This window comes from Aptenodytes patagonicus, chromosome 2 (genome assembly GCF_965638725.1).
Source record: "Aptenodytes patagonicus chromosome 2, bAptPat1.pri.cur, whole genome shotgun sequence".
Classification (NCBI taxonomy): Eukaryota; Metazoa; Chordata; class Aves; order Sphenisciformes; family Spheniscidae; genus Aptenodytes; species Aptenodytes patagonicus.
Window position 1 is genome coordinate 34272651 of NC_134950.1, and position 26663 is coordinate 34299313.

At 38.4% G+C, this 26663-nt stretch overlaps 1 protein-coding gene across 3 annotated transcripts; it reads left to right on the top strand.

The window, feature by feature from the left end:
• PEX2 (peroxisomal biogenesis factor 2) lies at positions 1-25256 on the top strand. Of its 3 annotated transcripts, none has more exons than XM_076329517.1 (4): positions 1-75; positions 10500-10660; positions 16435-16518; positions 20423-25256. In XM_076329517.1, the coding sequence occupies exon 4, from the start codon at positions 20443-20445 to the stop codon at positions 21355-21357; it is 915 nt and encodes a 304-aa protein (XP_076185632.1). In that variant the 5' UTR covers positions 1-75; positions 10500-10660; positions 16435-16518; positions 20423-20442; the 3' UTR covers positions 21358-25256. The 3 variants fall into 3 exon arrangements, with proteins under 3 accessions (XP_076185632.1, XP_076185633.1, XP_076185634.1); XM_076329518.1 differs by having other exon boundaries at positions 16435-16505; XM_076329519.1 differs by lacking the exon at positions 16435-16518.
• The last annotated feature ends 1407 nt before the right edge of the window (positions 25257-26663 follow it).

Sequence of the window (26663 nt, forward strand, 5' to 3'; positions counted from 1 at the left end):
CGTAGGCCTTCGCTAGGAAGCTCGAGGCAGAGCCCGTCGCGCCCGTGCCCCTGCGGAGTCCCGGCGGCGGCGCAGGTCAGTCGGGGCGCGGAGCGGGACGAGGCGGGGGTGCCGCCAGCCTCTCTGGCGAGCGGGGCTGCGGCGGGCGGCGCTGCCTGCTGTGCGGGGGGCTGCTGCCGGAGCCGCGGCCCTCGGCGGAGCGCGGCCGAGCAGCTCCCGCGGCCCGGCAGGCTCGGGGCGGCTGGCTGGGGCGCGGCGGCGGGCCTGCAGGGCCGGCGGGGCGGCCGCTCTGGGTCAACCCCGGACGCTCCTCCAGGTCCCGGTTATAAAACGTTGTGTTTCGCCTCACGCTCTCTCCGGGCGGCTCAGATTCGTGAGTCCCACTGACGTTCTGTCTCCTGTTGCGTGCCTCAGTATGCAAAGAGACTGCAAGGTTTCCAGCTAGGCCCGGGGTGTAAGGTAAGAAAGGACGAGCCTGGTAACGTGCTCTGTAGAGAGGAAAGGGCATAATATTCTGTCAGAGGCATATTTTAACCTGAACTGTTATTCTGATGTCAGTTGAGAGAGTGAACCATTTGTAGACCTCCAAAGGTCTATGACTGCCTGTTATAGGTGATAAAGGTTTCTCATCGATACTGCCTGCTAAAGGCGACACTGGCTCCTTTCCACTTTCTGTTAATGCAGTTTTGTGCAGCCTGTAAGTGTAACAAACTATTAGTTTGCCACAAAATTAATGTAGATTTAGTCTGAATGGCCAATGTGTTTTGGCGGAGGGATGAATTCCGCTTATGATATAGTCCATACCGAAAACCACAGCACTGTATTTTACTTTCAATTCCTAAGTATGTTTCTTGTGTCATCTTTCACCTGTCGGTGGGAGGGAAGTGTTCATCAAGATCAAAGATGAAGTATGGCCAGTTTGTAGTAAGATCTGATTTCAAAATATTTAGCCATTTGTTTGATTTTACCAGAAGTTAGTGAATTCTTGTCTAACTTCTTTGGAGCCATTATTAATATGCAGTTCAGCAACAAGTTGCTGATAAAATGTTCACTTTAAGACTATTACTGTTCTTATTCTTTGTTATGATCTATTTTATCAGTGCTTTCTTCTACAAACTTTTTTCCTCTATGCTTCAGTTTCTACTCACTAGCAGTTTGTTTTTCACTTCCTGCATTTCCATCATCACTAGTTTATCTAATGAAGTGATTAGTAGGAATACAGCTAAAATTGTAATTGCTGGGACATGAATTAGAGTAGCAAATAAACTATTAAGGTGTCATGGTTTAATCCAAGCTGGCAACTAAGCACCATGCAGCCGCTTGCTCACTGCTGCCATCCCCGCCGCCCCGTGGGATGGGGGAGAGAATCGGAAGGGTAAAAGTGAGAAAACTCATGGGTTGAGATAAAGGCAGTTTAATAGGTAAAGCAAAAGCCATGCACGCAAGCAAAGCAAAACAAGGAATTCATTCACCACTTCCCATCAGCAGGCAGGTGTTTAGCCACCTCCAGGAAAGCAGGGCTCCGTCATGCTGAACCATTACTTGGGAAGACAAACTCAATAACTCCGAATGCCCCCCCCCCTTCCTTCTTCTTCCCCCAGCTTTATATGCTGAGCATGACGTCATATGGTGTGGAATATCCCTTTGGTCAGTTGGGGTCAGCTGTCCCGGCTGTGTCCCCTCGCAATTTCTTGTGTACCCCCAGCCTACTCGCTGGTGGGGTGGGGTGAGAAGCAGGAAAGACCTTGACTGTGTGTAAGCACTGCTCAGCAATAACTGAAACATCCCTGTGTTATCAACAGTGTTTCCAGCACAAATCCAAAACATAGCCCCATACTAGCTACTATGAAGAAAATTAACTATACCAGCCAAAATCAGCACATAAGGAAGTAACAATTCACACCTCTGAATTCTTTTATTTAAGTTTGTTCATACTTCATGAAGTCATCCATTTCTGTTACCTGGCCTGGAGTTAGAGGGATATCTTCGCACCTATGAGATGTATAAATGAACTTTTTAAAAGGTTTTTTGGGTTTTTTTGTTGGGGTTTTTTTTTTGGTAGAAATGGAATAGACCACTAAGGCACATAATGTCAAGAGTATTGGAGGGATCTTTTGATTTTTCTGTAATTTGCTATGGAAATAGATGATCGTGTCAGTATTGGAACACCTACTGTGGTTGCTAGTGCTCTATCACTAGTTGCTAGTAAGAATACTTCTTTGGAATTAAAAAGTTATATTTTCCATGAACCCTTTCTTTGGAGAGAAGAGCTCACCACTTGTGTCTGTGGTGGTATATGTGGAAAAAAGACAGTGCTGTGCATGAGAGATTACACCATGAATAGGCTAGTTCAGACTAATTTCAGTTTTCTGTAAAGAAAATCCTTCCAATATTTTGCTATCCTATATGCTGCAGTAATGTTTTGAAAATAATTTGTCGTCTTTTGGGTAAATTAGATATTACTTTTATTGCTAAAAATTGTCAGAAGTTTGTGTCTGCCTCTGCAAGTATATTCTTCAGAAAGCAGCATTATTATTTTTTATTTTAAAAAATCTTAATATTTTTATAGCTTATGCATTTACACTTTAATTACCATAATGCTTACAGTGTTCTCTATATTTTTAAGTAATTTATAGAGTCAGTGAATTGGAAAGTGGAATACATTTAAAGCTATTGTCTATGAAGGTTTTGCAAGGATCTTGTATTTACATCCTCTTCCTTGCCTACAAATCTGGGTTGTGTTGTGGGAGGGTGAAAGAGGTGGGGTGTTTGGGTATTTTTATAAATAACAATTTTTATAGATATATTTAAAAAAAAATGTTATGTATCTATATCTTTCTTTAAAGTAAGAATTTAGTACATATATTAAGTACAGACCATACTGAAATTGCATTGATCTGGGGACAAGGCAGATGAAATACCTCTTTGCTTAGAATTTTGCCTCAGTCTGTATGTAAGTCCTTTTAACTTCTAGGCCTGCCTTGGTTCAAACTTGTGGTTTTTTATTTGTTGAGACCATTGTTTTTACCAAATGAAGAAAATCACTTCCTATTAAAGCTTTAGTGAAACTTTTAATGTTGATATAATTGTGTAAATAATTAAAATTAGACATCTCTGAATGAGTGGCAAAGTATCTTTTACTAATGTTAGAAATGTTGAAAACTGTAAAGTAATAGTGGTGAACTTACACGTATCTGAATCAGCTCATGCTTAAGTCTGTCATAGCTACCCTTAGAACTCTTAGTACAGCAGTACAAGCGTATAAAATACCATCCTCTGAATTTATTTTTAAAAAGTTTAATTTCTCAGGTAATGGGCCTGCAGATGCATTGTAAATCCATCTACTGATTAAAAGGCTGTCAGGCAGCTGGAATGGTATCTCCCAGTTCACGTTGGTGGGTTATTAAGGATTAAGCTAGATATACGGAATGTCTGTTTTGTGCAAGGAGGGTGTTTAGATTTGGGAGGGAATTTTGTTCGTTTGTTTGAGAGCTCTGTGTGTTTGTCTCCTGTTAGATTCTCCTATTATTCCCCCACCCGGAGACTGTAGGTATTATTTCTTTTATTAGAGCAGGTAGTGACTCACAGAAAGGTTTTGATACTTACTGTGATTCAGGACATGTAGGAAGCAAATGTTCTTGCGATGGACTAAATAAAACTCAATTAAAACTTGCAAACAGGTATTGATGGTATATAAAAACTTTGTTAGATGCTTCATAGAATAGAATGGGAAAGGTAATTTCTATACGCTGATACTTTTTGACACTGTTACTAATCTGAGGACCTCCATTTCTGCTTTGACATCGAATGCTGTGGTGCAAGTCAAGAAAGACATTTGATCTTCTCCTGTGTTTAATCTTTTATAGTCTTTTAAAGTGACAGTTCTGAAAATTGCTAGCGACTGCTACCCAGAGAATATTTGGGAAGGAAGGAAGGAAACAAGTTTATGGCTTTATACTGTCAATGCCAAAAAATATATTGTAAAATGAATGACTCTTCATGATGTAAGTAATCAAGGGGCAGGGAGTGATGTCTGAATCCCGTATTAACATGTATCTGGATATAGTAATGAAACACATGGTCTTTCAGAAAAAAAAAAAAACATTTAATTACGTATTCAAAATGGGAGAGAATGGGAATGTCTTTCCTTTTCCTATTTTTTTAAACATATGAAAGTCATTTCAAAGCTATGAGGCTCAGAGAGAGTAGGGGGAAAGAAAGGACGGAGGAGATCAACAGACGTCTAACGGAAAACTAGTAGTAAATTAAACAGTAGACAAATCAGCCAACAATTTGAGGTTATAATGCAAGTACCTTATTACCCATGTGCTTTATTTCTGTATTGGATATAATGGCCTACTCTTAAAATAAATAAATAAAAATTAAGAAATCCCACAGCACTGTTGCACTTGCAATTTCTATGTTTATTCAGTGAGAACAGGAATCAAGAAGATCTAAAAAAAAAAAAAATTGTGTCCAGCTAATGCTAACTGACAAGTTTTAGGCATAAACACAACTTAATTAAATTAGCTTGTATGTATGGTGTGCTCTAATAATAATAAGAAAAATAAGATAATAATAAGGTGAAACAAACATGAGTAAGTTTTTGAATGGAAAGATAGCGCTGTATTTAATAAGAAATGTTCTTCATATATTACCAATAAACTCGTTCTGGAATAACATCAGTCTAACTGAAGAATAAGATATATTATATTACATTATTTTTAATATCTGACTTCTAAAACTTTTTAGATATTTAATGATTTTTGGGCAGAGAGTTTTTTGAAGACTCTCTAGATAATACTTTATTAAAAAGAAGTTCAGCATGTTTGTTCCAGTTTAGCTCATGTCTCCTTTAAGCTCTATGGTCCCTGCCAGAAACTAATGTAATCTATTTCTCATTCAGTTGGTTACTGATATTAGTGCCTGCTTTCTCTGAGAGCCTGGTTTAGGTATTAGAAAGCAAGATCACAGCCCTGGTCTTCAGGAGAACAGACTCTGGCCTCTTCAGGGGTCTGCTTGGAAGAGTCCCACAGGATAAGACCCTGGAGGGGTGCAGGAAAGCTGGCTAATATTCAAGGATCACCTCCTCAGAGCTCAAGAGCAGTCCATCCCAACGAGTAGGAAGTCAGGCAAAAATGCCAGCAGCCCTGCGTGGATGAACAAGGAGCTCATCACAAAACTCAGACATAAAAAGGGAAAAGGAAGTATGCAGAAGCAGGGACAGGTAACCTGGGAGGAATATAGAGGCAGTGTCTGAACATGCAGAGATGTGATGAGGAAAGTCAAAGCCTGCCTGGAGTTGAATCTGGTGAGGGATGTCAAAGTCAACAAGAAGTGCTTCTGTAAATACATCAGTGGCAGAAGGATGATTAGGGAAAACGTGGGCTCACTGCTGAATGGGACAGGGGCTCTGGTGACACAGGACATGGAAAAGGCTGAGGTACTGAAGGCCTTATTTGCCTCCGTCTACTAGCAAAGACCTTCAGGAATTGTAGAACTCGGGGGAAAGTCTGCAGCAGGGAAGATGTACGCTTGGTGGAAGAGGTTTAGCTCAGAGAATACTTAAGTAAACTGGACATATATAAAGCTCTGAACACTGATGGGATGCAGCCGTGAGTGATGAGGGAGCAGACTTATATCACTGTGAGGATGATCTCGATAATATTTGATTGATCATGGAGACTGGGAGAAGTGCCTGAAGACTGGAGGAAAGCCAATGTCACTTCTGTCTTCAAAAGGGCAAGAAGGAGTACCCAGGGAACTACAGGCTGATCAGCCTCACCTCGATCCCTGAGAAGGTTGGAAGGTGATGGAGCAGCTAATCCTGGAAACCACTTCCAGGCACATTAGAGACAAGAAAGTGATCAGGAATAGTCAGCATGGATTCACCAAGGGGAAGTCATGCTTGACCAATGATGACTTTCTACGGTGAAATGACTGGCTTGGTAGACAAGGGGAGGGCAGTAGATGTTGTTTCAGTAAGGCTTTCAACACTCTCCTGTGACATCCTCATAGAGAAGCTGATGAAGTATGGGCTGGGTGAGCAGACAGTGAGGTCAATATAGAACTTGGTGAACAGTTGGGCCCAGGGGGTGGTGATCAATGGTGCAAAGTCTAGTTGGAGGCCAGTAACCAGTGGTGTACCCCAGGGGTCAATACTGAGTCTGATCCCATTTAACATCTTCGTTAATGATCTGGATGATGGGGTAGAGTGTACCCTCAGCAAGTTTGCTGATGATGCAAAACTGGGAAGAATTGCTGATAGGTCAGAGGGTCATCTGCCATCCAGAGGGACCTTGACAGGCTGGAGAAATGAGCTGACAGGAACCTCATGAAGTTCAAGAAGGGAAAGTGCAAAGTCCTGCACCTGGGGAGGATCAGCCCCATACCCTGGTATCTGCTGGGTGACAACCATCTGGAAAGCAGCTTTGCAGAAAAGGCCCTGGGAGTCCTGGTGGACACCAAGTTCAAAATGAGCCAGCAATGTGCCCTTGTGGCAAAGAAGACTAATGGTATCCTGGGCTGCTTTAGGAGGAGTGTTGCCAGCAGGTCAAGGGAGGTGGTCGAGGATCTGCTCACTCTCCTCAGCAGTGGGGAGGTTGTGTCTGGAGTCCTGTGTCCAGTTCTGGGCTCCCCAGTATAGGGGAGGCCTGACATACTGGAAAGTCCAGCAAAGGGCCACGAAGATGATTAAGGCACTGGAGCATGACTCCTGTGAGGAAAGCTGAGAGAGCTGGGGCTGTTCAGCCTGGAAAAGCGAAGGCTCAGGGGGATCTTACTAATATATATAAATATCTGAAAGGAAGGTGCAAAGAGGATGGAGCCAGGCTTTTTTCAGTGGTGCGCAGTGACAGGACCAGAGGCAGTGGGCATACACTGAAACGCAGGAAGCTCTGTCTAAACATCAGGAAACACTTTTTCACTGTGAGGGTGACCAAGCACTGGCACAGGTTGCCCAGAGAGGCTGTGGAGTTTCCCTCCTTGGAGATAGTCAAAAGCTGTCTGGACAAGGTCCCGGGCAACTGGCTCCAGATGGCCCTTCTTGAGCAGGCAGGGATTGGACTTCGTAACCTTACAATAAACACACTGATCCCTTTCTACTTGCCCCTGTTATCGCATTTAAAAAAAATAAAAAGGGAGGGGTAACAGTCAACTCTGAAGTTTTCTCCTTTTTTTTTTTTTCCCCCCCCTTACCTTGCAATAAATACACAAGCAGTATTTGGCAACCCACCAGTGGACTTTCACACACATACTTTAGGAAATTCAGAGAGGGGAAACTGCTCTGTACTACTTTAGAATGACTGCAAAAAAATACCCCTTTGCCAGCAAGCTTCAAGAGAGGCATATTTTTCTTTAAATCACAACCACGTCCGTGCTATAAATATTGTAACGCGTCTATTGGTCCTTCACATCATAAGTACACTTAACTCTGTACAAATATATTAGCCTTATACATATATTTAGTATATACTAAGCTGAACAACTTATAAGATACAAAATATGGAAAGGATGTATTTGTACTTGTATGTAATGTGTGCAGTTAGAAGATAATAATTTCGTCAATTAAAATCAGTCTTTCACTAGAATACCCTAATGTAAATTTCTCCCTAGCAAGGTCTGGTTTCCACATGTTAACTTTCCAGGAACAACATCTGAATTCACAGAATTTTTTAGAGCATGTTGTCCTGGTTTTGGCTGGGATAGAGTAACCACGGTGCCTGTCGCGGGTGTTTGAGTAGCTGCGGTGCCTGTTGCAGGGGTTGATCTCTGGATGGTATTCTTAAATAATTGTTTAACCTGAAACAAGACCTGAACCACATCCAGGAGACATAGCAATAGGACCATGCTGGTTTGAACATCCCAAGGATATTCAAAATTCTCAAGAGCTGTTGTAACTAGCCAGAAGGAGCAGGGGAAAGTGTGTGTCGTCCCCCCCCGTCTTCCCCCATAGATTGGTTCCCCGAGGAGAAAAGGTAAAAGGTGTAATTATTAATAGTTTCCAAAAAGTGGCTCCCAAGGTATGGAGATGATGGCAATGCTGAGTAAAAATACAGTAGTTCAAATACAAAAATTAGTCTCATGACCAATAATTTTATCACATCATAAACCAGTAGTGTTACACATGCAGCAAATTTATATCCTTGATCCAGCTCCCAGAGGTGATAAGCAGCACAACAGGGAACTTATACAGCAAGTAAGGTGTTATACTGTCCTGGTTTCGGCTGGGATAATTTTCTTCTTGGTAGCTGCTATAGTGCTGTGTTTTGGATTTAGTATGAGAATAATGTTGATAACACACCGATGTTTTAGTTGTTGCTAAGCAGTGCTTACACTAGTCAAGGACTTTTCAGCTTCTCGTGCCCTGCCAGCGAGAAGCTGGGAGGGGGCACAGCCAGGACAGCTGACCCAAACTGGCCAAAGGGATATTCCATACCATGTGACGTCATGCTCAGTACATAAACTGGGGGGAGTTGGCTGGGGGGGGGGGGGGGGGGAGGGGGGGGTGACCACTGCTCAGGAGCTGGCCGGGCATCAGTCGGTGCGTGGTGAGCAACTGCATTGTGCATCACTTATTTTGTATATTCTATTTTTTTTTCCCCCTTCCTTTTCTGTCCTATTAAACTGTCTTTATCTCAACTCACAAATTTTAAATTTAAATTCTAAGAAAACTTGAAAAGTACATTCATAAATAATATTACTAAAAAATAATATTATTAATTTGATAAGCAGAGGAGCTGACAGGAGATATCACAAGAGGGGGTTGGCAAAGAGAAAAGAACTTTTCCTGGAAAGGAAATTAATATAGGGCCCTGGCACTGTGGGGCATAACTAGATCATGAAGGGGAATTCATGTTGGAACTGCGGAGGCATTGTAGAAACTGCCACAGTGTACAGCTCAGGCTGCCTAGAAAGGAAATTATTATCCCTCTTCTAAACTGTTACTTGTAATATGCGTGTGCAACTGTGCCAGTGGATTCTAAAATGCTAATGAAGTTATAGGATTGAAGAGAGTGTAGTGAAAGCATATCAGTCTTCCTTCGTGTGCTTAAAGTTACCATAATTACCAAGTAATAAAACTGTCAAGATTTGGGGACACTGAGCACATCTGATTTTCCCAGCATCCCTATTAGTCACTGTGTATGCAGAACATTTCAAAGTACAGTCATATCAAAAAGGCAAGAGTGGGGAGGAATCTCAGTGTTACTTATTTAAAGAGAGTAGCCTCTCACCTGCAAGTCTGCATGAGTCCTACAGTGGACTTGTACAAATAATTCCTCTTTTTTTTTTTCTTTTCTTTTTTGAAAGACAGCAAAAAGTTTTATTATTTGTATTTGCAATGTTGTGGTGTTATCCTTGCACATTCAGCATGTTGGGTTTGAAGACCGTAAGAACAGTTCTTCTAGTCAAATGAAAGGCTTGGTTTTCTATCTTCCTATTGACTGGTGGCAGATTGGTAAGAGTATGATGCTGAGATTCAAAGGCAGCCAGTTTTATGACTACCTGTTTTTCCTGGCCCTGATGCTCTTTTTACTGGTACTGCACGTGTCTTACCTGATGCTGTGCTGACCTGTTTATGTACTAAATCTGCAGAAAAATAAATTTAAATGGGTTTGTTTCCTGCCAGTTTAACATACAAGAACAGTTCAGTAGAGGGTCAGATGAGTATTGGCACTAGCCTGTAAGAAAAGGTGGCAATACGGAGTTGAAGGAAGATGGGAAGGAGTGACTGTAGCTGTCAAATTACATCAGTTTATGATTCTATAGAACACAAGCCTAAAAAATAAGACACATACATTAGGTAAACTACTGTTCTTTATCCTTCCACCAGTTGAGAGTTCTTGATTATAATTAGATGCAGTTATGCTTAAGTTATGGCATATAATACAAGGCCAAAACTTAAAACTGGCAGTGAACAGGCTCATCTTTTTGTTGATGCAGGGCCTTCTTGCCTTTAACATACCATAAATAGACACAATCTGTAACAACACTGTTTTTACATATGGTCCTCCTTTTGGTACAGATGTGGACAGAGGTTAATTATGAGTTAGCTATGCATTTAGGACAGATTTTACCTTTCTCATCTAATAAATATTTCTAATAAAAGGTTAAAGGATGTTATGTTCCTGCAGTGCAGTACTTGGATCAGTGTTGTTACACTTGCGTATTGCTGAATATTCATGCCTGTGCAGTTGGTATGCATATGTATGTAAAAAGGAAGAAAGAATAAAATCTGGGCAATGACTGTGTTTCACAAATGATGTGGCTAAGGTGTTTAATGCAAAATTCCAGGGTTCTGTCATCTGTGCGAAATTGTATCTGAGTATATAGAACAGGCATTGCTTCTGAATCCCTTCTACTATCTTCTCAATCTTCATCCTGGCATCTCCATAGTTGCCTGGTGATCCATTCACATGGATCAGACAGGTAGGAGCAGAACAGAAACACAGAGCTGTGTAATAGGAATTTACATTAGATTTCTCTTTTTTTTTTTTTAGGTAGTTTTGAACGGAAGAAAGGTAAGGAGGAGCATAGAAAAGATGCATAAAATTGGGATTGACACTGTGCTTGACAAATAAGGCTATGTGAGATACAGTGCCCTTACAACGGTGAAAAGCAGATATTACATACGTCACGAGGCATAAGGCCAACTTTTCAGGTAAGTAACAGTAACCAGCAAATGAAGAGTTATGGCTATAACTGCCCACAGTGTGCTCACAACCATGCATTCATGTTCTGTCTTTGAACCATTCTGAAAAAGAACTGCATACTTCTGCCACAGTGTGATGTTTCACCTGCTTAACACAAAGGATGGCACATCTACTGAGCTTTACATTCTTTTCACTTCTACACATGCAATGCAATATAACTTTCAGTTATTCATTCTTATACCAGAACCTCATCCTCATCATAACCAAAATCTCTTCAAACACAAGGGTCTCCCTGTCATCTGCTGATGTGATCATCAACCGTTGAGACCTACATTTGTAGCACAAGGGATCTTTATCTTCCCTGTGCGCTTATACCTCCTGATACTGCTTTAGTCAGAGATGTTGCCCCTTCCTTGCAAGGGGCTATTCCTTCCTAGTTAATCGTCACAATCTCAACTCTGTCAAACTACTCCAACCAAACCCTCCACCATTTTAATTTAGCAACAGTAAATGTAAGGCATGTCTCCAGATAATTCCCATTACCTAATTCCAAAGAAAGAGTCAGTATTGCATATTGGGTATATATTTTGTCTCTTCATCTTAGTGTTCAAGGGATTTTTTGAACTACATTTTTTGGAAAGCCTCAAGTTACGATGCAGCTTTGTTTTGTGGAGCTTTTGGGTTCTTTTATCACTGATTTAATTAAAAGGAACAACAGCTAGATTTCATTTAGTACAGCAGAGAATGGGAATTTACAAGTGGAATTGACACATCCCTTTAGAGATGAGTTTGCAATTTGACATACTAAGGAGAGGGATGACAAAGAGGAAATAAGATGGGGGAAGAAAAGGAGTGGGATAATGGGTAAAGAAGAATAGTTGTTGAACCTATGACTTTTTACATGCTTATCTTCCTATTTATTCTAATAAATGAAAATTAGGGCCATATCAAAAAAGTTGGTAGGATGATTCTATCTATGGCCTTTATGCTACAGGGAATACAAATGTACTTTGAGCTTTTGTAGCCTTAAATTTAACATCACAAATTTTAAAAGGTAGTATCTTAAATATTAGTGCAGTAATTAGTCTATCAGATCTAGTTGTTTGCATCTAATAATCTGTCTTTTAAGAGTGCTGAGTGGACACAAATTTTTCTGAAGTCAGTGGGAGCTCTTAGCATTCAGAGTATCTTTAACGGCGGCCAACAATAGTCTTGGTTGCTAGCATTCATTGAGAGAATGTATTACATTGACACAGGATTTTCAGTTTCCATCAAATACTGACAGAAATGTCTGATGTACAGATTCTAACACTGCAGCACTTTCCTACTGCTCTTCATTACTGTTGTATCAATTCTGGCTCTTCTGAGCTGGTTTTGATTTTGTAACTTGAAGCCCTAATATTTTGACTCTGGCAGGTAGTTTATGGAAGATAAATCAATGAGCTATCGTTATGTTTTCTTGCTGTCTCCAGGCATTCAGCAGTGGCTAATCTCTTTTATCCCATTTTATGAAATCGAAGTTTACAGAGTTAAAGTTGGAAAAGCAACCTGTGATTTGAATGTATCTTTGTCTTGTACTTGGTCTTCTGACTTTAAATGTAACTGTAGCATTCAGGATTCTGGGATTTATTACTAGTTGCTCACTCAACCTCCTTAGTGAAAATCTTAATTTCATCTACGGGATTGACTTGTTACACAATCAGTCATTCAGTGTTTTCCTTTACTTTGTCTATTTTGAAAAACAGTCCTGCCTCCCAGGAATATAAGAAACAAATAATATTTTCTGTGATTGCAGTGTATTACTGTTTTTTCAATTAGTGTTAGTAGTTATTCCAAATGGTTTAAGAATCAGTTTATGTTCTTTACAAAATGATAGGTATTTAGCTGAAGTATATGGAAATCCAGACAGTAATACAAAATCAATCTTTTGTAAGGTTATTTGAGGTAATGATACAGTGATAAGTTAATTTTATAGTGATTAAGACACAACACAGTTGGGGCTCCCAATTAGACTTTGATCTGAGGATATTTCTCTCTACACTTGATGAGCAAAAAGGAGATGAGAATTAATGGTAAAACATGATGTTTTGAGCAGCTGGGGTCCAGGTTCTGTGTTTTATTATAAGAGTTGATGTAAAGGAAGATTTTAAAATTAACTGGATACATATAATTTGATTTCTCATCTTTAAAGTTTATTGATTTCAAATTGACATCTAAAATATCCTCTGCTATTGAGAGTAACTGAAAAGACAGTTAAGTGGAATACATTTTCACAAAAATAACCCACAAACATAATAACTCAAAAAACCCCCCACCTCACATTAAAAATATCTCAGCATTCTTGTGGTGGGTGGAAAGATAGTTTTCATTGCTATCTGTTGATATCTTAATTTTGTGAACGTTAAAGGAGGGATAGTAGACCAAAGGTATGGCTTGCTCTCTCTCGCTCGCTCTCTCACACGCACCCAGTATGGCAACACTGAATGCACAATACCGAATGCATTGTAGCTCCTGAAGTAAAGAGGAACTGCGTATTAGTGATATTTTCTCCAGAGAGGGTATGATTCCTAGCATGTGCACCACAAACTACTTCCCCCTGCCTGGGCCATAGATCTGAATGCTGGGACTTGGCAGAATCTAGTCTGTTGAAAAGTCTAAAAAAAAATCTGTTCTCTTTTGTGCATATCCTGTCATTTCTTTGTGTTGAGATAGTTTATAATAATAAACTAAAATAATAATAATGAAGGTTAAAGAGACTTTATATATCAGGAATTCTTCAGTGGCCTGGAAATCAAAAGAGTTGTCCAGGCAAAAATAATGCAACATGATTAGGGATGAATGTAAAGGAATAGCAGAGGAATGTAAGAATAAAATCAGTGACTTCAAAGCACAAAATAAGTTTCAATTTACAAAGCACAAGAAAAGAATGAAAGAGACCAAAAATCTGAGGCACAAAGGGATAGGTCCATTACCTAGATCTATTATTAAATAAGAAAAGAGAACAAGTAACAGATTTTCAAACACTGATTCTTTACTTCATACTTTATAAAAGAGATATATTGTGACCTGCTACTTCATAAAATTAATCTTAGGAAATAAGAGTGGAACCAAAGCACAGAGAGAATAGCCTAAGGAATCTTAATATAGATGTGCTCAAGTGGCAAATACTAATAAAATTCATCCTAGAATGATTGAGGAATTAGGCATCACTGATTATATTTATTTATTTATTTATTTTATGTCCCAGAGGGTGAAAATAGCCAGCAAAATGGGTTTGTGTGTGTTTTTGTGTCTCTCTATTCTTTTGTTAAGAGAATTATTGAAGCTCTCAGTTTTGATTTCAAATAAAGATTCAGGAGTAAATAGTTTAGCAATTAATTTGTATCTAAAAATACACAGAAGAGAGATTGTAAAACAGCCAGTATGGTTTGACATGACCTGTTCATAAGAAACCTTAATCTGTTTCTCCTCTTAGAAAGGATGACAAGCTTCGTAAGTAAGAGGAAAACTTTAGGTACAATACAGCTTGATTTTAATAGTCTTTTTCCCTGCATAAGCAAGCTAGGGAAATGTAATATCAATACTATCTCCATTACATGCTGATATTATCAGCATCAAATTGAAAAATTGCCTTTACAGAGTAATTATAGTACCCTTTCAAGATGAAAAGGCATTAATGAGTTGGATGATCGAAGAGAACACACACTTATAAACGTTACTGATGATACTAAGCTGAAGAGGGGTTGAAAGTTTTGGGGATTTTTTTTTTTTTCTTTGTTTTGAACATAAGATCTGAATCCAAAATATTCTTGATGAATTTGGAGAGAATCTCTGAAATCAAGAAAGTGAAAAGCAGTGCAGGCAAGTACGAAGCACTGCATTTAGGAGGAAAAACTCAAATACGTGAATACAAAACAGGAAATAATTATTCAGACAGAAAAATGACAGAACAAAATCTGAAGATATAGTAGACCTCAAGGTAAATACTAACTATGCTGCTGGAAAAAAGTAAAGGTTTGTTTGTTTTTTTTTTCTGGAGGATCATAGCAGTCATGTTGTACGAAAGAGGACGTTGTCTAGTTTGGCAAATCTTCTACATATAGTTGGTCCCCTCACCACTTTTTCCTCTTGATAAGATGCAGACAAACTGAAAATTCTTCTCCATTGTTGTTATTGTTTTCTCCTGTGGAATGAAAACCATCTTTATTTGTGATAAGGATGCTTTAGATTAAATGAGAGAAAAAACACTGGAACAGGCTACCTAGAGCAAGTGTGGAATCGGCTTTCTTGGTAGTTAAACATCTGTCGAGATATTCTTGAGCCTGCGTTCATGCTGAGTTAGGGTTAGGTGGTCTCTTGTGGTCTCTTCCGTCTCTGCATGATTACAGTGCTCAGATTACATGTTTTGGCTGCACAAAAGAGATTATCTAAAATAGTTAAATCATGAACTCAGTAAAGTGAATGGAGGTGCTACTTCTTGCATCCTAAATGCAATTTGAAGTTAGAGCAGTAAAGAACAAAGTTCATTTTTGACTTAACAAAATATATTTTTATTTGGCTTCCCAAAAAGTGTTTTGACAAATCATACTTAAAAATATTTTGAAGCTTCTGCATATAATATATGTCTGTCTGTCTTCTAATGATGATGCTAGAAAAGCAGGGAATGCAATTGCAGTAGCACTGAGACAGTAGGAACCCCTTGGTTACTCATACCCAGTGGAATAGCCCTGTGGAAGAAATGGCACCCTAGACGTTACTTGGATTTGTATATTTCTGCAGGCAAAGTTTACAGACCTGTAAATTTAAATGTAGAATTTTTGTGGGCAGAATGCATTGACAAATATGCCTGATGGTAATACATCTCATACTGATAGTCCCAGAACAGGTCAATAATAATGCTTATATTGATAGCAGCAATGCAGGAGATGTTACTTGGTATTATAGCTAGAATCCATGTTATCCCCTTAATCATAATTACATTAATATTGACAGGCTGTTGACAATACTCACATTACTATTGATAGATTTCTGTCAATAACATGTTTCCAAATAAAATATATTCATTCATAATTTGTACAATGCTCGATAACAGCACTAACATTTACCAGAAGAAATTCCTCTTTCCCTGGTGATATACAATAATAATCTTTTTTTGTTGCACAGTGTACTGTACAAGTGGGATTGTTCATTTGTTTAGTTTTTAAAAAAAAACCCAACAAACAGAAAAACTATAGGTTATTTAAGAAATACTTAATAAGAACATTCTGTTTTTGTTTTTTTTTCTGGGAGGCAATTTTTTATTTTTTTCTATGCAATATCTGTGACAGTGTAAAACCAAGGGAGAACCTTTCAAGTAGTAGTCTTCAGTGTTTTGTCTTAAAGTGTATTTATGTAACAAGTCAATCACACGTAGAGTTTATTATGTATCTTCACCTAATTTTTGACTGTTCAATTCTGATCATAAAAGCTAAGCCTGATGGCATCCTTAACTGGGCATTGATACTTGACTCTTTCATTACTGGGTCTACAATTCTGAGTTCTTAAGTTTTAAATAATTTAAAATAGACCAAATAAGAGAGTTAGAACAGTAAGGACATGACAAATAGAATTTAATGCAGAAACGTGGAGGAAAAACAACATTCTCCTTATAGTCTGTGTAGCTCAGCAGAATATGGAATGCAAAAATAACATTAAAAAGTACAAGTTGAATGTCTTGACACTTACAGGCTGTATTTATTATCTAGTTTTATACCAGAATATTTCTCATTTATTCCTACTCTAGGACCACTGCTTGTGAAAACAGTACAAACTGAAAAATCTAACAAATTTCTGAAAGGATTTTGTATAGAGGAAGTAAGTTTAAAAGGTAAAACTTTATTTATTATCATTTATTTATTCTTTATTTATTATCACTTGAAAAAATGGGCATCATAGATAAAGAATATAATGCCAATTCCCTACTATAGCAAAATAGAGAGAGAGTAGAATTTAGGCCACTTCTCTCAAAGAAACAGTTGCTGTTATCCAGATGATTAGGACATTTGCAGACATTTTTCATAGGAAAATACAGATTTCAGACTTTCCCTTTTAATGTTTGTCTATGGGAAGTACGTATCTACCCTATAAGTGCAGTAAAACCTTAAATCATTTTGGAAGTAAGCATACTGTGTAGCAGAGCACTTCAGCCTGTACATAACAGTATGCACACTGAAATGTGCTTACACATTAAAATCAAAACTATATGGATATAATCTTTAAGTAACTTGCAGGGTCCAGTTAACAGCCATGGCCTATGGCAAACTTTGTGTTCTTAGCAACAAAGAACTTCAGACCAATGCCCAGTTTTATTGCTTAAATTGAGAAAGCTTTCTTTTTGATCAACAATTAGGTAAGCAAAGCTTTCATAGGAATATCATAAGCATAATTTAAAGGATTTTAAAGGGGTACATCTTTATTATTAGTTGCTTATGTTTTTGTCTGATATTCTTCCTTTTCCATATAGTTTGTATAAAAGTGACTTCAAAGTTGACTGCTAGTTGGTAATTCAGGAAGAGACACTAAATATGTCACAGTTAAACAGTATATATGGTGTTGATTCTAATTTTTTTAAAAAGGATTCTTGTTGGATTTTGCAAAATTTCAAAGGTTAACAAACAGTGGTTGGACTTGTTGGTTCAGAAGTGGTTCCCATTTTCTGTATACAAAGTTCCAGCCCACACTGACAGGTTCACTGAAGTTATTTCCTTCAAATAAAGTTCTATAAAGGATCATGGACATGAAAAAAAAATATGTATTGTCACAAATCAAGAGGCAAATCAATTAGATTCTACTACGAAGCATGCACAAATTTTTGAGAGTGACCGGGGAAGATCTTTGTGACATCCGGTACATCCTCCTGTGAAAATTGGGGATAAATTCAATGCTAGAACAGGTAACTTAGGGCATCATTTGGTCAAATTTTAAGAATCTCCAGGGATGGAGATTTCACAGTCCCTCTACACAAACTGTTCCAGTTTCTGTATGTCCAACTGGAATTTCTCATGTAGCAACTTACAACCAGTTGCCTTTCTTTCTTTCACTGCATCTCACAGAAAGGTTTGACTTAATCTTCTCTGTAACCTTTAGGTAGTGGAAGATTACTATTAGATCACTTCTTAGCTGCCTTATCTTCAAGTTGAACAATCTGAGTTCCTTCAAGCTCTCATCATATGTCAGGTGTTGGGGCTCCCTGATGATATTAGTGGCTGGACTTTTTTCAGTTTGTTCACATTTCTTTTGTACTATTGATAGAAAAGAGGCAAAACTGGACGTAGTGTCCAAGGTGTAGACTCACCAGTGCCAAGTAGAGGGGAATAAGCACGTCCTTCAGTCTGCTAGCTGTATGCATGCTAGTGCACTCCAGTAGGCATTATTGCTGCAAGGATGCACTGGTGACTTGTGTTCAGCTTGCTGCCTACCAGAATCCCCAAGTCCTTTTTTGCAAAGCAGCTATGCAGTCGGTCACCTCCCAGCCTATAGTGATCCATGGATTTTCTCGTTCTACAACAGCAGTTTCTCATAGCACCTGGGATAATGGAAGGCAGCTGGAAAAGATGGTTGAATTGATGTTGGAAAATAGTCTTAGTAGATGGGTCAAGGAAGCTGTTTGATAAGATGTCCCTTTTGAATAACTTCAAGATTTTGAAAGGGGTCTATGTGTATTGGGAATTGTATAGAACGCTAGTAGGAGGGTAACTGAAATGAGTAGAACAGAGTGAAATGAGTAGAAGGGACTGAGGTGTTCCCAGAAGTGAAGAAGACACTAGACTTCTAGGGTTACAAGTGAATAGCACTAAACCAGAGTGACAGGTTCCAGAGCAGACAGTTATCAGAGGCTATGGTTCCTAAAATGGTAGTGGGATGAGATGATGAGCGGTGGGAGGGTGGATAGTCATTGGAGCTGGAGTTTTTGAAGTGATACAGCAAGATCCAGTAGGGCTGAATTGATCCTTTGATCACAAAGCGGAGGAGATAAGTTATTGGGATGATACTGGATAACGCTTTCCAACCACACTTCCTTTCCCTTGGTGCTTACTACAGAAAAGACAGAAGTGTGAGTGAGACCGGCTTGGGTATACTGCCTTTGTATACCCTTGTGTACTGGCTTGTCAGGCCAGTGCGGGTTGATGCTATGAACCCCCTAGCTGTTTGCCCAGAGGAGGTGGCCTTATACTACCTTCAGCCATATTTTGCTTGCTAGTGAGGAAGGAGGAGTTTAAAGAAACTGAGTGGAGCTATTGTATGCCCTACCCATGTAGCCAGTCTTAGTTAATTGGAAACTACTGTTGTACAGCATACATTAAGAACAAAATCCTATTTCCTGTTACCTTTGTATGATATTTTCCTTACAGACATGTCCAATTATAAGTAAAGAAAACAGTAGGAATGCTACAAATAATGTTTTATACTAGGTTTTAAAACTTTTGGTGTACTCTGTTTCAGCAAACAAGTTACTGGTTCGGAGGATTTTTTTTTTTTAGTATTCTTAGCATCGTTAGCAACCATTCCTATATAGGATCCTATATGGCATCTTTTATTCAAAGCAGTCTTGTGTTACAGCAGGTTTTCCCCTTATTTATAAGGATTTGAAGTGCCTTCTTTTGTACTTTCTCCAGAAGGCTGTTGACCCTTGCTTGTCTGTTATACAAAGCATCTGGGTTAGAAAGTGAAATATGTTGCACACTACATGAAATATACCACTTCTCCTAAATCACTTTAGGTTTTTTTATGTGGACAAAAGGAACCAAAAATCAGTTACCCCACAATTTTGCATTACTGAGGCGTTATCCATATTTTGCTTTTGCAGTTTATTGCGTTTATTTTCTTAGTCACAGAATTCCAGATACAATAACATTTAAACCAAGCAATGTTAACAAATATTTTTATTTTTCTCTGTAATGCTTGAACAAGAAGAGTATACATTTGTGAAGTTGCTAGTATACATTAATCGACCTGCCAGGAAATTTGTTATACGACAAGTAGCACAATCCCGCACCTGTCAAAAGACTCTAGAAAATATATGCAGGGTTCAGTGATGTGTATGATAATTTATGTCTGAATGCTGAATATTTCTTGAATCTCATATAATGATTCTTCTCTTAACTAAACAAAACACTGCCTTTATTTAGTAAGTTTTATCATTCCCACCTTAATTTTCATCCATATTTTTCTGTATGTAATCCTTAAATTTGTTAGTATTTCTAAGATTTTACTTTCAGCTGCAGCTACTGAAGTATTCATATGGCAGTATTTTCTATCCACCCCACTGTTCTCTTCTAGATTTTAGTTAGTATGTTCATTTTCCCTATTTCTCCATAAAACACCATATAGTTTTACTATTCTTGTTTCTGATCTTCTATTTTAAGGTCCAACTGAATATTACAGTTATGCCCAGCAATTTTGTTTTTTAATTTATACAGTGAAATATTAAATCTCTGGAGTTTTCTAAATATCTGGAAGGTGTTCAACACTCCTCTGTAACCAAATACAAACGTTACTGTTTGTGAGAAATACTCCAATATAAATTATTTTGAGATAAAACTTTATACTGTTAATATAAAGCTTCCTGAGAGGACTTGTAGCATATTAATAGCGTATTAATACAGCATTCTGAAAAAGCTTTTTGTGTTATTTCTTGTTTACTGCTGGTATATTACAACTTTGTTATCTTTAATAAGAATAAAAATAGCAAATGCTCCGTTATACTAAAATCTATTTGTGTTTATTCCTAGAAAGTTTTTTTTGTGAAGAAATGGCCTCCAGCATTGGAAATGAAAAGAGTGTGAATCCTGTGCTCAGAATAAGTCAACTTGATGCTCTTGAACTAAACAAAGCCCTGGAACAACTAGTGTGGTCCCAGTTTACCAGCTGTTTTCATGGATTTAAACCAGGGGTGTTGGCTCATTTTGAACCAGAAGTAAAAGCATTTTTATGGCTTATATTATGGAGATTCACTGTCTATTCCAAGAATGCAACTGTGGGACAGGCTATTCTGAATATTCAGTACAAGAATAACTTGTCTCAGACAGAGAAATACCAACCTCTGAGCAAACACCAGAAGTTATGGTATCTTATTTTCACTGTTGGTGGAAGATGGTTGGAAGAAAGATGTTATGATTTATTTAGCAATCGTCAGCTGCAATCTTTCTGCAAAATTAAGCGTTATATTAACTTTGGAGCTGGACTTCTTAAACTTTGTGAACTTTTAAATTTTCTGATTTTTCTTCAGAAAGGAACATTTGCAACGCTCACAGAACGCATTCTAGGAATTAGGTCAGTTTTTTGCAAGCCACAAAGTGTTCGTCAGGTAGGATTCGAGTACATGAACAGGGAGCTCTTATGGCATGGCTTTGCTGAATTTCTGATCTATCTGCTACCACTTATTAATGTACAGAAACTAAAACTTAAAATTTCTTCTTGGTGTTTGCCTATTGCAGGTCTTTCCAATAGTGAAAATGCATTAGCAGCTCACTGCAAGGAATGTTCACTATGTGGGGAATGGCCTACTATGCCTCATACCATAGGCTGTTCGCATGTTTTTTGTTACTACTGTATTAAAAGTAACTATTTATTTGATATGTATTTTACATGTCCTAAATGTGGCTCAGAGGTACACAGTCTTCAGCCACTGAAATATAAAATTGAAATGACAGAATTGCATGCTTGATATGGGGTTGATTTGTTTTTATACTGTACATGAAATATTATGTTGCAGAGATTAATGGAAAAATTAAAAAATTATTGTAAAAAGGCAGCTTAAATATGGTTTTGGAGACTCTGTAATTTGTTGTAACATATGTCTTTACTGGTCTTAGTTTTTTTTACTGAGTAACAGTGCCAACTTGCCTCTCTGAAGGAAAGAATAGAAAGGAGTTCACCAGCTCTTCTCCTCTCTCAGACTACTTGATCCCAGTTTGGTACCCCTATGTTGTCAAGTTATTCCTTCTTAGATCTAGAGTCTGTCAGCCTGCCACTTCCTAACTGCATGCTATATACTTTCCTGAAAGATAGAGGGGATGCCCAGTAAGCTTCTGCCCTTTTTGTGGATTTTCCCAAGCTTGTTGTAAAAGCTTCTGCCATTTACCAACTTAGGTAGTAGATGGATTTAGTGGGAAAGTCATCCTTGTTGTGCCTAAAGAATAATTTTAAATTTGAATATTTTAAATTTGAATTCCCAGTGTGATGTTCCACTGCAAAAAGGAAAGGTGTAAGGTGAATTGTCATCTCAGGAGATTATTAATAGTTTTTGTCGTATTCAGCCACCATAACAGGACATACTCTTTCTCTAACTCAGAATTGCTCTCGTAGCAATAGAACAAAGCTTTAAGTGATCCATCTGGTAGACAGATAGATACTCCATATTTAACGTGTGCCTACAGGAGATATAACCACTTCCTGTGCAAATACAGTGCACCTTCTAGACCTCCATGAGATGACCGAACTCATTTTCTCACTCAGCTATGTGTTTGTGATCTTCAGTGATGTATGTAGGACCACCTCCCATTTCTTCCCTATAAAGCTGAGGGACGCAGTCCATCATCCATTGGAATGTGGCAGCTGCCCAAGGTACCCGCATTCTTCTGAGTCAGAGACATTGGAGAAAACTGTTTACTCACAAGATGCTGTCTTTGGGACTTGCCACTCTTCTTTGTTTGGTGTGGTCAAGGTGGGTGCCAAACCTCACTAACAGCTCACTACCACACAGAAAAAAGATCAAACACAGCTATGCGCATGTAGACATACTAAAAAAAAAAAAAAAGCTAACTCTTCCTGTTTTTTACTATTACTATTTGCTTTCTCGGTTGGCTTTGCAATGTTTTTATTATTCCCTGTTTTAACACTTCATCCAATTATTCCCTGACCTGGTTTCATAAGATTTATTACTTTTTTCAAAATGGCAGTCCTTTTTTAACAGGAAGCCTTACCCAGAAGTGTCTCATTAACACAAAAATAGTTTGCATCCTTTTTTGGTTCTTAAATTCTCAAAAACTTATACAGTTAAATTGAGTAAATCACATTGTGATGGCTGTGTTCTTGGTTGGCTATCATCAATAGTCAGTCCCAAAAATAGTATGGTAACAACTGATCCAATATCTTTGATCTACTTTTATGAAATGGTTTATTACATTCTTCAGTGTCTGATTAAAACAACCCACCAGCCTATTTGTTTGAAGATCTTAAATTCTAGGTTTTGATCTTTAGAGTGACACACAACGCTTTCATCTGATGCAATTAAATATAGTTAGCGGGCTCATAAGTATCTTTGGGCAGCCCAAAAACTTCATTAATTCTGCTACCATTCTCTGAGTCAACAGAGACTTCAGAGCAACTGCTTCCAGATACTGTGCCACAATACATTATTTGCCATCAAACCTGTGTATCGGCAGCCTGCCAAATTTGTGTTACTCACAGTTGCCATTTGAACCAGCAGGTACAAATCTGTCTTTATTAAAAGTACTGAAACTGGCAAGTCTGTTGGAGGCTACCCTGGAGTTACTTGCTGGTCCTGAAGTAATTCTGTATGAATTGTCCCTGCACATCACTTCATAGCTCTTCCCAAAGAAATGTATTGGCAACCCTGACTTTGAGGTGAGGATCATCAGCATTCCTGCTACCTCTCTCTCTATCCTTATTAATTAAGAGTTGTACACATCCAAAATCCAGTGTTTGTGGTTTATAATCATAGCAGACCTTTTTTCCTGTGGAGCCTTCATTCCTTCTGAAGTCACAGTGCAGTATTGTGTCAAAAGGGCATGGATTTTCTATATTGGACTGTTAGGTGTCATGTTCTTCTTATGTAGGACTTAACTTCTTTCCTATTTAGAAATGTTTCTTTTTCCTGAATATTTAAAGAATGTTACCTTCCTTTTTCATTCCACCTCTCTCTGTCCTGCTGTTTGATTTACCTAAGCTGTATGAATTTCCTGAGGTTTGTTTTGTCTCTTGTGGCTTCATTCAGGTGAAATTCTAGTAAAATATATACTCTGTTTTTCACCCCTGTTACAGTACCAGTACAAAACCTGTTTCCAGAAGTTTTGTACCTCTGTTGTACAGCTGTTTTCTGCTGGCTGTGCTATACTGCAGTTGGCTTCCCTATTCTTCTTCTGGAGTTGAACTTTTCATAGTTAACATACAACATTGGCCTACTACTGTAGTACCTCATCATCAGTGTGTTAGGTTTGTAGCCCGTAGCACTGACAAAGTTTGTAAAGTCTGTCTTATGGCATAAATAAACTTTGCATTACCCTAAGATCCTAGATCCTAAGGTGTGGCTTTAATTCTTTTATTTTCCATGCAAGTAAGCAGGTACAATGCATCTCTCAGAAATAAAAGATTTGGGAAGAGAGTGGTTCCTTTTGTCAGATACTGAATTTTTTTTTTTTTTTTTTAATCTACCATGTGGTGAAACCTTCTCAGTTGTAGTCAAAAATCAGATCTATGAGACCAAGATTTCAACTTGTGTTTTGAAAAACTACTTGCTACCAGGTTAGCTTTTTAGGACTCCAAAGTCAATACTCAGCAGCTTCCTTATGGCACTGTAAAATTAAAAATAACCTTTTTTTATGTTTTAATTCTGTTTTGTTGCGGCTTGTGATATATAAACTGCAGAAAGTCTTACTTGAAGATATTACAGAGAAAAATTAGATAATTTGTAGACTAATCAAAGGATAATCTAATTTTACATACTAATTGCATTGATAATTTGTCCTCATAAGCATTATATTTTCAGGTTAAAACTCTACTGTAACAAAGGACTACGATGCATCTGGTGATGCTTCCTGCAGTAGAGGGAACAAAATTTATCTTGGAATGTTAATCTCTTCAGTCATTTTCTCTAAACAAAAGCTTTTTAGTGTTCAGCTACCATGAGAATGTACTTCTGAGCAGTCATATGTGCAGCAGTGAAAAGGGTAAATGCCTAGATTTTAAGAAAGCTAAAGGACCAGAACTCTTATTCAGTCTTGGGTAGGAGTTACAGCCCTGTATTAACAGTTTTATTTGTGCTCTGTTATGTGTCTTTGTGTGCTACAAGAACATTTTCATTGTATCAGAAATCAAAAAAATGAAGCCATAACTCAGACTAATTATGATAAGTTTTTTAATATGTTTATTAATATAACTTCATTTGAATGAGAATTACCAGTTGTCACAAGGTGTGATTTTGGAGGCATTTAGATGAAAGGAGTCAGAGAATGCTGATTCCTTGCTTCCACAAACCACCACCACTCCATCAACTCTATATGGTTTAAGAGAGGTCTCGTTTAAGTACTGTTATGGAAGACTTAAAGGCAGGAGTTTCAATATTCTGTAAAAGAAATGTCAGGGATAGTATCTGATTTCTGCATTGCCTGGAAATATTTCTTTATTTTTCTGTAAGTGCGAGGTGTTACGGGCAAGGATGATCTGGACAAAGTGGTGAAGAGAAGGTGTTAAGAAAGATGAAAGAAATATATTTCCTAAATACAGTCCAAACTGATGAATGTCTTTGAGAATATTACTACCATTGTTATCTGGGATGTATTGTTCTTATGAAAACCAAGCTGACAAATAAAAGATGCTTCTTAACAGGAGGTTGCGAGACTTTTTTTGGGGTGGGTTTTGTTTTTTGGGGTTGTTTTTTTTTTTTTTTTTTTTGGAAGGCTAGTTATCATGCCTATTCAATGGTTGGGCTGTCAGGTGATTTCATACTTTAGTATTCATGAGACTAAAATGCAAAGTGGGGAACTAGTTTATAGTTACAGTTCACTTAAAAATTTTCTTCAATTTTAGGGTCCAAAGTAAATTATCTTTCTAATAATTCTTCTGAGCAGACTAGTTATAGCAATAGATTGTCAACTGTTACACTTTGCTGTGTAAACACAGCTAGGAAGCTGTCTTGGCTTGTACTAAGAAGAGAATATTGTGGCATGACTGGACACGCAGGATAGGGTCATGTGGTTACTGCCGTGGTAGGTATTAAAGTTGATGGTCATTTACTTCTGATAACAAAAATATCATAGCCTGGGCTACTGCAAGTCACAGTGCATGCACCCGAAACACCAGGGAGCAGTTTCAAAATGGTGCGTCATACCTTCTGAATGTCAACACCTTGTGCATTCCCAGGAAAAGCTCTAATAAAATTGGTCAAGTAGATTACAACTGCCTGCCTTCACCCTCCCAAGTTTTCCATATTGTCACCATCAAAACATCCACCTAAATTGTTATTGCAATCTTAATAGTTTTCACCATTCCAGGGGAGCCCGCTGCCAAGGCAGGATCTGACGCAAGCCTGGCAAGGTGATCAAATAGATGGCATTCAAGCAAAAGACATTTGAGGGGGGTGAATCCCTCTCAGGCTGGGACACTGGGACCAGATGACTACACAAACATGCACAGAGATACTTGTAGGGCATTTGCTAAGGCCAACCAGTGATCTCTTCCATTCTCTGGAGCACACCTGGGGTTTTGTACCTCTGCTTAAACTGTCTGTTCACTGCACACAGAATGCAGACCCATTTCAGGTAGGAGGTGTGGGCAAACTTGTGCAACAGCAAGTACAGGTAGTTCTAGATCTTGCAGGCAGTTTTTAGTAAGTACAAAATCCCTAGTTGGATACCTCTCTGATCCTGAGTCCACTTAGAGAACAGACTGGTCCAAAGTATGGTAAAGTTGGCCAGTGTGCTACCATACGTCTCAAAGAAATCAGTCTACTTTCAGGGAGATTTTTCAAGGATATTTCAGGGAACAAAAGGTTGTCAGTCTGGTAACTGCTCTGCATTATGCTATATTGGAAGAGCTGTAATGGAGAACTAATCATAGCATGTTGGAGTAGCCCAGGAGAGGGGGAGAGACTGACTCTTCTCTCTTCTGCCATTTTCTATATTCATTACAAACCTCTGTCCAACCTCTGACTGCAGAACTGCCACGTTTGACTAAACTGACCAATGTGTCCTGTCATGTCCCCTAGCTTTTAGACACTTGCCAATAGCTGGT

What these genes read in the sequence shown, in the direction of transcription:
- PEX2 (XM_076329517.1), top strand. Translation starts at nt 20,443, where the DNA reads ATGGCCTCCAGCATTGGAAATGAAAAGAGTGTGAATCCTGTGCTCAGA.